General features: G+C 38.0%; 1 protein-coding gene and 1 pseudogene across 1 annotated transcript; one reads left to right on the top strand and one right to left on the bottom strand.

Moving 5' to 3' along the window:
• Nucleotides 1-1990: 1990 nt before the first annotated feature.
• Nucleotides 1991-3343, bottom strand: LOC125315268 (annotated as a pseudogene).
• A 5183-nt stretch (nucleotides 3344-8526) lies between these two features.
• Nucleotides 8527-10397, top strand: LOC125315267 (YDG domain-containing protein At5g47150-like). Its single transcript, XM_048279719.1, has 2 exons — nucleotides 8527-9345; nucleotides 10038-10397. Exons 1-2 carry the CDS (start codon nucleotides 8527-8529, stop codon nucleotides 10395-10397), a joined length of 1179 nt encoding a protein of 392 aa, XP_048135676.1.
• The last annotated feature ends 1076 nt before the right edge of the window (nucleotides 10398-11473 follow it).

The following is an 11473-nucleotide window of genomic DNA, read 5'->3' as shown; positions in this document are numbered from 1 at the left end:
ATGAAGATCGCAATACACCATGAAATAGAACGCGACCTACACATTTGATAGGAACAATATCATAAATAATAATTTGGTGAAATCCACGTTGAAACATTAGAATAAATGGCGAATCGATAGATATGTTAAGATACGACTTTACATAGATTCTCTTCAAAGATATGCATTATTTAAATCTCGAATCGAATCGAAAATCGAAATTTATATAAGATATTGATAACAATGTCAGTAAAGGGTAAAACAAGACCAGAAAAAAATGACAATCAAATGAGTATGATGTCTATCGAATGAGTATGATGTCCATCGAATGTTCAAGTAGGGCTTGAGATGAAACATTTAAACTTTTAGAGAGTTGGTAGTGTCAAAGTTTTCTGAGATTCACAACTTTAAAAGAAGGGATAGCTCTTGACACAAACGGTACCGTTTGAGACAATTGTGAATGGTAGTTTAGGAAAAATCGAAAAGGTCCCAAACAGGGTGTTTTCTTGCTCTTATACATGGCTAAAAATGAATTGGACTCGGAGGGATTTAAAACAAATGATTGGATAAGGATCTATATAGATTCGCTTGATAGATACATATTATTTAAATCTTGAATCAGATCGAATAATAAGTTCGAATTGCGAATTATATGTTATTAATAATAATGTCGGCAAAGGGTAAAAGAAGGCCCGTACATAATGACAATCAAACTAGCATGATGTCACTTAAATGGAAACATCTCTTATTAGCTAGTTGACTGATTTTGTTGACTGATTAATCTACAATCAAATGTAAATGGAAAATTCTCTTATATACACAGATTCTAGTTTAGCTAATGACCAAGTAGAAATATTTGAACATCTTAGAAGTTGATTACACATATAGTGAAAGTGACAAAATTTTCTGAGATTTGCTGAAACTGATAGAGAGTGGAAATACACCAATTTGGATAAGTAGAAATATACAAAAAGGCGCTAAGGTAGATGCAAAAATTTCAACGCGTACTGTCCTGCGTGCAGGGATCTTGCGGCGGTGTGCAAGACAGCAACTCTATTGCGCGACGTCAAAATAGGAGATCTTAACTAAATCAAAGCCACCATTACTCCTATTTATTAATCTCGAGTAATCTTGCAAACATCATAATTTGGTTTTAAGAGTTGTGATTCACTAAAAATTTGTAAAAACACGGTATGGTGCAAAGTGAATGGTTAGCATTTCAATTTTCTCTTTACATTTTTCTATTCAAAAAGGCAATTTAGTGGGGGATATCAAATTAAACATTTTAATTTTTATGGTATAAGTAAATATAGTAGGCTACCGTCTTATACAAATATCACTTTTCCTTTCGTAGGTTCTCTAAAATGAAAACTGAGAGATTAAATATAATAATTGATGATTTATGAAAAAATGCAGCGCACAACATCAATAATCTCACCTTACCCCAAAAAAAAAAATCAATAATCTCAAGTATTTAATTCATTTTAGCGCGAATTATGTTGATCTGTAAGTGTTCCGTTGGTTCATTAATAATAGATAACGAGGGCCCTAGAAATCATACGCCGGTGGTGGATTGACGACCACCTTAATTTGTAGTTAATTTATTTACTAAACAAGCTAAAAAAATGACAAATGCAAGCACTACCTAAAAAAAAAAAAATAACTACGAGGAATAAAAAGAAGAAGAAAAAGGGCTCCTGTTGGAGAAGATGCTTCTCAAATGGCATTCTTGACAAAGTTAACAGCACAAAAAATGAAGACGAAGGGCTTAAATAGTTTGAAGACCACGAGCACTTTAATCTATAATCAAAGTTTACATCATCAATTCTCCCGGAGGTCGGCAAATCGGCTGGAACTCCTCCTGGAGGTCGTTCCTTGCATGGAGAGCTCGAGCGCGATCCTTGACGGCCTTACAAAGGAGATACTTGACTAACGGACTGAATTCCATATTCTTCAACTGATTCGTCCATTCCCAGTTGAGCACGGTTGCCGCCGTGCTCGTCCTGGAATGTCAACCAACGTTCACGCCGCCAAAAGCCAGGAAATCAGCAGCGCAGTTGATGTCCTTTGGCACGGCCTTTGTCGTCGTTGCAACATGTGAATCGAGGTTGGCGTCACCAGCAAAATCCAGGGAAGTGGGGCCACAAATGTTTTGCGGAACGACGACTTCATCGTTGTTGAAAGGCGGGGAAGCCGTTGGTCAAGCTTGAGTGGTGGCGGAAGTTAAGGGAGGCGATGCGGCTGAAGGAATGTCGTCGGCATTTGTGCGATCATCGCGGCGCACGGGCGTGCCTTCTTCGCTTGTCGATGCTCTTCCTCAAGATGCACTCGGCAATGCGGATTCCTACACACCTTCGTGCTTGCTTCCTCATGTATTTGTTGCTGATAACGCATAAGACACACACTCCAGTGTCCTGCATATTATATATATAAACAAAATAAATCATTGTTTCTTTTGAGAAAAAAAGGGAAAACAGAATATTAAACAACAAAAAATACGTGTATGAAAAAAGGAGAGACTATTTGTGCCAAATTGAAATGTACATGCAATCTACAGCGAGAGTCAAATTGGTGTTACGACAAAAGCACATTTTCTAGATCAATCACACCATAATGAAAATTGTTATTTGTCGCTTTTTAGCAATTAACCGATTGATCAAAATAACTCTTTATTTGTTTATTTATTTATGCCCTAACCTTTTTTCGTGGTCCACATTGTGGATGGATCGTAAACACTATTATATCAGTGCTTTTAAATTGGATCAAACTAGTTTGGATCCATAAATAATACAATAATTAAGTAAACACATTATACATAAAAGATTGTCCAACATCGACAAACTTGACATGGAACGGATATCGTGTCCAAGGAATTCATATACAAAAGTATTAAGGCCGTGTATTTAGAATAATTAATAACCTAAAAGAAAAGGGGAAGAAACACATATACTGTGTGGATGCTTCGAGTACTCGTACATGATCAAGTGTGCATTATTGGCCTTGTAGGCTTTCGCGCTCGAGCAGTCAAGCTGGCTTGAGGTTCGAAAGTAAAGAGTTTTTTGTAGCCAACTACCTCACCTTGCAAATCTTTGATTTTGTAACTCTGTTCCCCCTTCCAAGTACTCGAGCCAGCAGTCCTGTCCACTCTCGATTTGCTCTTCTTCTTCAGCATGGTGAAAACATATGACTTCTCGTCCCGATCTTTGCCAAAGATCTTCCAGGGATCGCGGCCACCCTACATGTTGTAATCGCGGATGACGTTCGGATCGGGCAACGGTTCTCAATGCAACCTTGACATCAAGTAATGGAAAAAGAGTTCATCGTCGGTGGGAAGAAAGCGGAGCCGGCGATACCTAACCGCCATCTTAATGAACTCAAAAATCTCTCTTTCTTCTTCGCTGGCTTTGGTTGCTTTTGATAGAGAGATTTTTGCTTGCTTTTATAAGCAAGGAAACAAATGCGGACATCTCATCGGCTTAAAGTGAACCAAGTTTAGGAACTTTATCCTCAAATGAAAAGACTTTGGATGAATACTCAATGGGTTAACAAAAAATGTCTTTCCTTTGTTAGCAAGAAAAATTTTATTTAAATTCCGCTGATTATTTTGAAAATCTGGTCGATAACGATAAACGAAAATGCGGAGAAAAGTTTGTACTTTCTCGCTTTTTGTTCCTGACTGTATTTTTTTTTTATACCTACCTAATCCCCAATAAGGGATGAGGTAAAAAAGGCTAAATTTAACAAATCAAAGTAGCGCTTTTATCTTATGCCCGCAGTTTGGGCCAGTGTGCCCAATTGGACCACTTTACGAAATCACTGCTTTGCTAAGTTCGCAAACTTTAAGACACATAATTACAAACACGTAGTGCTGGTCATAATTTCACACAAAAATTATATCATTGGAACATTCGGAAGGTGCATGGAATGTTGACCGGTTTCAAATTTGAACGAGGGTCCATTATCATGGCATGGAAGGAGCATGTGTAACATTCTTTGATCACATGATAAATGCTTAAGTTTGCACAAAGAGAGAGTTCCAAAACTCTTACCATAGACATTGCTTATCAAATAACATAACTTTTTGACCACCAAAAAGAAAATAAACTTAACTAAAGTTACTTTGCTATTTTAAAAAAATTTATGTTGTTTTCGTTTGAAAATGACGTCGCTGCTCAAATAAACGTCTGTTGTCGCCACAGATAAATAGTTATCTAGCGAATGTCTCCAGTTTATCTAAATCAGTACTAGGCCTTGATTATGTACTTTCCTCTAAATCAAATTGCTTCAAACTTAACTAGACAAGATCGGCGAAAATATGAGTTATACACAATATAGAAAAGTAAATGCATGAATTAAGAAAAAAAAAAAAAATGAGTCTATCGACCTTAATTTTTTTTTAATCAAAGGATTAGTTAGTATCTATCTTTGCTTGTTCCAATGTAGTTTGAAGCTGAGAATAAGAATATCCCTCAACTACTTGGTTGACAGTTTTTATTCTTCCTTTGGAGAGGCCTAGGACAACTAATCATTAGCAAGATAAAGTTCCTTGGACACGTCGTTGCTGGAGGATAAAGATGATGATCTGTGGTGTCTCATCTTCCTTCACCACCGATCATGAGAGAAAGAGAGAGGATCCAAACTCTGATTTCGGATAATGTTTATTTGAATCTATATTATATCCAGAAATTACCAAACACTGCATAGGATATTTCAAATCCTATCCTATCATTGTACTATTGGACTTTATTCTATTTGGTAAAAATGTCTGATCGACCAAACAACAGCCTTTCATATTTAATTCAATGCGGAAAAACTCATGGAGTACAGAGAGAGCAAGCGCGAGATCGAGTAAGAGCGAGAGAGAATGAAGAGAGAGTCATAGAGGTAATTAAGTTAGATTTAAGTAAGTTGTAAATCAATTTATGATCCATTTACGATTCATTTAATATTCATTGTTATAATGTATGTACATGTTCATCATTTAGAAAAAATAGTTTATATCGTCCTTAAGGAGGTGTCAACGTCCTGTGGAGGTGGCGGATTTGCTCTGTCGGCATGGTTGGTTGCAAGTGTCGTTTGGAAGTCAATCCATTCAATATTTTGTCCTCGCGGGTCCACGCGCTCTTGCGAGCCCAATTCATATACACCGTTAGATGAGGCAAGTCCCACATAAAAATCATAAGATCTGACAGAGCATGCGCATTGGCTTCATGTGCGCCATGATCATTGTAATAACCAAGGAAAAATTACCAAAAAAAGTGCTAAATCTATTGAACTTTCAATCAATTCAGTCCCAAACCTTTTTGGTGCTTTTCTTCCGATTTTTGGGTGAGGCCAACGAGGGCTTGACAGCCCTTACCTGATGCCCTTGCTGTGGCCATTGAGGGCTTGGGCGAGAGCTCGCGTGCCCTTGTTTTGGCCGGCCAAGCCCTTGGTTGGCCACAGCGAGGGCCGCAACTTTAGCTTTCACCTGACCCTTAGTCAAAATCAAGGGAAAAAAAAGGAAAAGGGAAAAAAATAAAAAAATCATAAAATTCAAAAATATTAAAATATCATTAAAAATGTTCATGTTAGTGTCGATTATGCCGTATAGAACAACCGATGCCTACGTTAGTTCTCGATTTTCTCCCAAAGACTTTTAGGCAATGCTCACATTTTGACGGTTGCGCGAATCATGATAACAGCATTTTCCAACGTAAACTCCGTCCATTTTGCGCTCTTTGTCTGTGTATCCATCGAATAATCATTTGTCCTTTACTAGGCTTCCATTTGAACGTAAATATATATATATATATATATATTGTAATTAATATGCGAAAACTAATGAAGACCTTGCAATTTGTGTCAAGGCCAGATAATTAGAGAAAAAAAAAAGGAATATTAAAGGACATAAAAAATTTACGCGATTTCATTCAAATATCGATATCTACATTCAAGGAAAGAGCCAATAGCAAATAATTTACTATAATGGAGAAATAGAGTTTTGGTTACAAAAAAACTCATGGCGCAAATTCGTGTATTCGGTCTCTTCGTCGTGCGTCCCTCAAAGAGTCCTATGTTTGGCTTCTTTCCTTTCCAATAAAAACACACGGAAGGAAGTAGGGCCGGCTGCACTCCTAAAGTATATTTGCTTTTTCGTTTTTCTTTTCTTCTCACAAAGACTTTGTCCAGAGTGCTTTTCTCCGCGTCCTTTCTTTTCTGTTTTTTGGTATGAAAAATCCGATTTGATTTTTCTCCATGCACTTATTTTAATAATTTGTTTATTTTTATTTTTTAAAAAATCAAATATTTAACTATTTTTAATTCTTTACGTTTTTTTTTCTATTCATGTTTTCTACGGGTCGCCAACCACGACGGCAACCGGCAACTGACCGTGAGGCTCAAACTCGCCGGCGAAGCCGGTAACAGCTCGCTAGGCCTCGTTCGAGGCCGGCAATGCCTCACCTGTGGCCGGTCATCGTCCATGGCCATGGCTGGTGACTAGTCAAAGAAGAAGGGAATAGAAAAAAAAAGAAAATAAAAAAAGAAAAATTTAAAAAGAAAAAAGAAAAAAGAAAAAAAGAAAAAAAGAACAATTAAATTTTTTAAAAAAGAAATGAATAATGAAAATAAAGTAAGAAACTGTTAAAAATATGGGAAATGTGAAAGAGAGGAGGAAGAATATAAAAAGAGGAAAATATTTTCCTCACTTTTAAAGGAGTTTTTTCCATGGGTGAAAAATATTTTGCTTGATTATCTTATTTTACGTGAACCAAATGCCAAAAAATAAAAAAAAAAATATTTTCTTGAAAGTCGTTTCCTGCTAACAAGACAGAGCCTAAGTCATACTCATAAATCCAGTTGCCTTTGTACTTTCTCACTTTTCAAATGATATGCGATGATCTTATTTTTTGGAAATAAAGTTTAGGGCCCTTTTGTTCTTGATTGAGCAAAAGTGAAAGATATTTTTTCATATTTCCCTCCAACATTTGAAATACCATTCATATTTCGAAAAAAGTATGCCAAAAGTATATGGGAATTTATGTTCGGATATTTGTACGTTGTGAAAGTTTAAGATGTTTTAGAATGAAAATAAGTCAATACATATTCTACTAACATTTATATTAAGAAAGTAAGGTACAAAATCAATCTGGCCATACACATCATGTTGTGTTTAAGTTACCGTGTACTAATAGATTCTTCATAGGAAAAGTATAAAAAAAAATCATATAAGCTTATTACACCTGTGCCAATTCAACCTAAACTTTTCAATTCTACCAACTTTTTGAGTCAAAAATTGTATCAATTGAATTCTAAATCTTTTGATGATTTGCTAATGTAGTCCACCAAAATATTTCTGGCCGAAAATCATTGACATGGACACCGGCAATTCTACGTGGCACATTCAAAGCCGATGTGAACAAATTTTACAGTTTTTAAGTATTTTACTTAATTTTCTTTTCATATGATAACCGATATAGCATGTTTTCTTATGCATGGTAGAAAATCAATATCATATAATAGTATTGTATATTTAATATGGCTAATACTACCAAAAACTCCAAATCGGTACACTTGTGGCATATTAACTCTAAACTAATTTTTGTTTCATAAAAACTTCCAAACCAGTACACTCGTGTCACATTTACCACAACTAAGAGTGTACGTCGATGATGCTTTGTTCTAGTTTTCCAAGGTGGTCCACTTTATGCAATACATTGAACGCATGCGAATTAGTATTTAATTTCCCCCTCTTTTTTTTTTTTTTTAATGCTAGTCGTTTTTCTCCATCACAGACCCGTGGACCGTGTCACCATGCGCATGCACTCCCGTTCGATGCATTGCGCCGTCCTAACTTATTTGTCCGAGAAAACTGAAGCGTGATAAGTTCCTCTATGAGTGGCGATGCGTGAACAAATTTTTAATTGTGGAAAGTGGATACATTCCATTAATTAATTGAGCAAAGTTGTAATTTCATCATTATTTACACAAAAATTCTCACGCTCGAGATAAGAAACAGAATTTCGGCAATCACAGAATCTCCTCTTCTTCTTATTCTTCTCTGGCATTTGTTGTTCTTGAGCGAGAGATTTGCGCTCTCATGTGCTTTTATGAACGTGGATATAGGGAAGGCGACAAAGATAGGAGATCAAGGAGATAACTGAAAGCAGATTTAATCTACATAAAAGTCTGGCCCGACCAGCGATGCCGACGGTCAGAAAGATTCCTGTCTTTGGGGAGCGAGGAGGGAGGGTTGGTGTAGGCTTTGACAGGTGGGCCGAATATTTTAAATATGACCAACTCTACAAAAGAACACGACCACACGTTCGCATGTAAAACGGAAAGGGTGATCTGGCTCAGCCAGCAAGAAGAACAGAAAGTTAGCTGGAGAGAGAGAAGGTGAATGAGCTTCGTACATTTCGTCAGGAATTCACTCGGAACCCCACGCGAACACGACCGCACCTCAGGAATTCACGCCGAGCCCCACACTGAAAATTTTGCGGAGCTATAAGAAAGCTTCTATCCGTGGGTTGTAGTGCTTGTATCCGTGAGCCATTGATCAAGAACATGAATGGTGATTCTCTCCCAGAGAAGGCCTTGTCGCCTCGAGAATTCGTTCCCGACGAATTTGAGAAATTCATTTGCCACCACTGCGGCATGGTCAACGACGATGTCCAAATATTCCCCAAAGAGCCGGAGACCTCTGTCGCGAGGGACAAAGGTCCTAAGCGTAAGTCTCCGGACAGACATGAGCCAGCCAGAGTGAGAGTGATGTCAACTCTAGCACTATACAGAGAGATTATCCGGGAGCTTTTTTTGGAAAAAACAAAAGCGGATAAAGAGAGCATCTTCATGAGAAGGATAGACCTTTATGCCGCGAGAGAAGTCAAGAAACGAGTTGGATATGTCCACGGCACAACTCGATTTATCGGAGAAGTTCCAGGAGTGGAAGTGGGAGACCAGTTCCGATACAGGATGGAATTAGCTGTTGTTGGACTCCATCGCCCTCCACAGGGCGGCATCGATTACATGGGATCTCACCAGGACGTCCTAGCCACAAGCATTGTCGCCTCCCGGGATTATACAGATGATCCGACAAATCCAAATGAGCTGGTTTATTTGGGCCAAGGTGGAACGCTTAGTTACGACAAGAGGGCCGAAGATCAGAGTCTTACTCGGGGGAATTTAGCCCTAGTGAATAGCATGAAGAGAAACCAGCCGGTGAGAGTGATCCGTAAAGATATGGGTCACACCTTTACGTACGATGGGCTGTATGTGGTAGACAGGTACCGAAAGATACCCGGAGTTAGGGGAAAGATAGTTTTTGAATTTGTGTTGAAGAGACTGTCGAGCCAACTCGAGATACTCCAACATAAGAGGATGAAAGTAGTCGAGTCGTCAAGACAGGAAGAGTCTGTTCCATTGAAAATAGTCGTGGACGAAAGACCTTTGACCTAAGGATTGGTCTTTCGTTCTTTGACATTTATTAATGTAATATTTAAATATTGTATTATATTTTTATCTAACAGCTTAAGTTTTCAAAACAATTGATTATGCTCCGAAAAAATCTCACATGGTATCAAGGTTCTAAGCAAATCTAGCATGAGAGAGAGTGATATAATATTTAAATATTATACAATGCTTTTATTTAACAGTTTAAGTTTTTATATTGGTCAATTCATGCCTAGCTTGCCGATATGCCGGATATGAGCAGCAAGGAAAGTAGTGATAACGAAACGAGGAATGCTTGGGAAACCCATGTAAGGAGAAATTGCCTATCCTCTTTTGGGGCCCCTTTATCTATTAAAAAATCGACATTCTGCTGTTCACTTTTTCTGGTTAGATCCTTAGATGTTGCGAAGTTCGAGATAAGAAACAAACTTTTGCCAATCAGAGAATCTCCTCTTTCGTCTTGTTCTTCGCCAGCTTTTGTTGTTCTTGACCGAGAGATTTGCACTCTCATGTCCTTTTATGAACATAGACAGACTTAATCTGCACAAAATATGGCCAGAGCAGTGCAATTAGAATGAATACTGTCTTTGGGGAGCGAGGAGGGGGGTTGGTGTGGGCTCTAACAGGTGGGCTCAATATTGACATTTTCCCAAGTTGATGGAGATGGTGGTGGCGGTGGGCAACCATGGACGGCGCTCGCGGCTAGCCATGAGCCCTCCCTCACCCCCTGCATTTTCGAGGTGCCTTGCGGCTTCAATGTCTTCACCTCCCTCCATAGGTCGTCCGTCGCCCCTCCCGGTTCCAAGAACAAGCGCAAGCCCCTCGTCATCATCATCACATGCGACCCCGAGTGCTCCCCCAATCCTTGCATCATTGAAGTCCCCTGGGGCTCCGATGTGGTTGCCTCCATCACAGCTTCCGGATCTGACGAGGCTGCCCTTGCCAGGCCGCGGGGGTCGAGCCCTTGCTCTGGCCGTGAGGTTTGAGCCCTCACCAAATCCGGCGAGAGCAAACTTTGCCTGTGATTAGCAGGGCCGCGAGACCATCGCTGGCAATGGCCAAGTACCGGCCACAGATTAAAGGGAATACTAAGGAGGGATCCAGCACATATATGAATCAATAGGTAAAATGGTTAGAGGGTAGACAAGAACCGTTCTTCATGTGCCATGTTCATTCACAGCGGGTTTGTAAATTACAAATCGTTATCTACATTGTTGAGAAGATGTAAAAAGAAGATGGTAATGCACCATGAAATAGAACGGAACCTACACATTTGATAGGAACAATATCATAATTAAAAAACTTGTAAAATCCACTTTGAAACGTTAGAAATGGCGAATTGATAGATATGTTAAGATACGGCATTACATAGGTTCTCTTCAAAGATAGGCATTATTTAAATCTCGAATCAAATCGAATCATAGGTTGAAATTTATACAAGATATTGATAACAATTACGGTAAAGGGTAAAACAAGACCAGAAAAAAATGACAATCAAATGAGTATGATGTCCATTGAATGTTCAGGTAGTGATTGAGATGAGACGTTTAAACCTTTAGAGAGTTGGTAGTGACAAAGCTTTCGTTGTTTTTTTCAGCTTATCTTAGAAAACGTCTCCCCAACTTTTTAGAAATTTCTCCAATTAATTTATTTTTATTTATTAATTTTTAGATTGGCTAACAGGACCACAAATTTTGTTTTGCTTAGGATGGGCGACAGAAGGATTAGTTTCAACAAGTGAAAATCTATTTGTAAATTCTTGAAATACAACCGTAAATATCAAGTGCTAGCCAAGTCCTTTAAATGTCCAACGCTAGTTTCAAATGTGTTCTATTTCACGTCACACAATTTTAGAGAAAAGGAATAATGATATCTAAGAATTGATAAATGAGAAAAGTAAATTGTGGACTATCAATTCTTTCAATTTTTTCTGATCATGTACACGTCAATTAAATAAATGTACAGTTTAACTCTTATAAATTCATACATTTTATAATGTTTATATAAAAAAGCTATATTTAACGCCAGATTTTTAAACTTGTATAAAAGGAAAAATAGTAAT

The sequence above is a fragment of the Rhodamnia argentea genome, chromosome 5 (genome assembly GCF_020921035.1).
Source record: "Rhodamnia argentea isolate NSW1041297 chromosome 5, ASM2092103v1, whole genome shotgun sequence".
NCBI lineage: Eukaryota > Viridiplantae > Streptophyta > Magnoliopsida > Myrtales > Myrtaceae > Rhodamnia > Rhodamnia argentea.
Note: the sequence above shows the minus strand (reverse complement) of the source record. Positions and strands in the feature narration are given on the sequence as shown.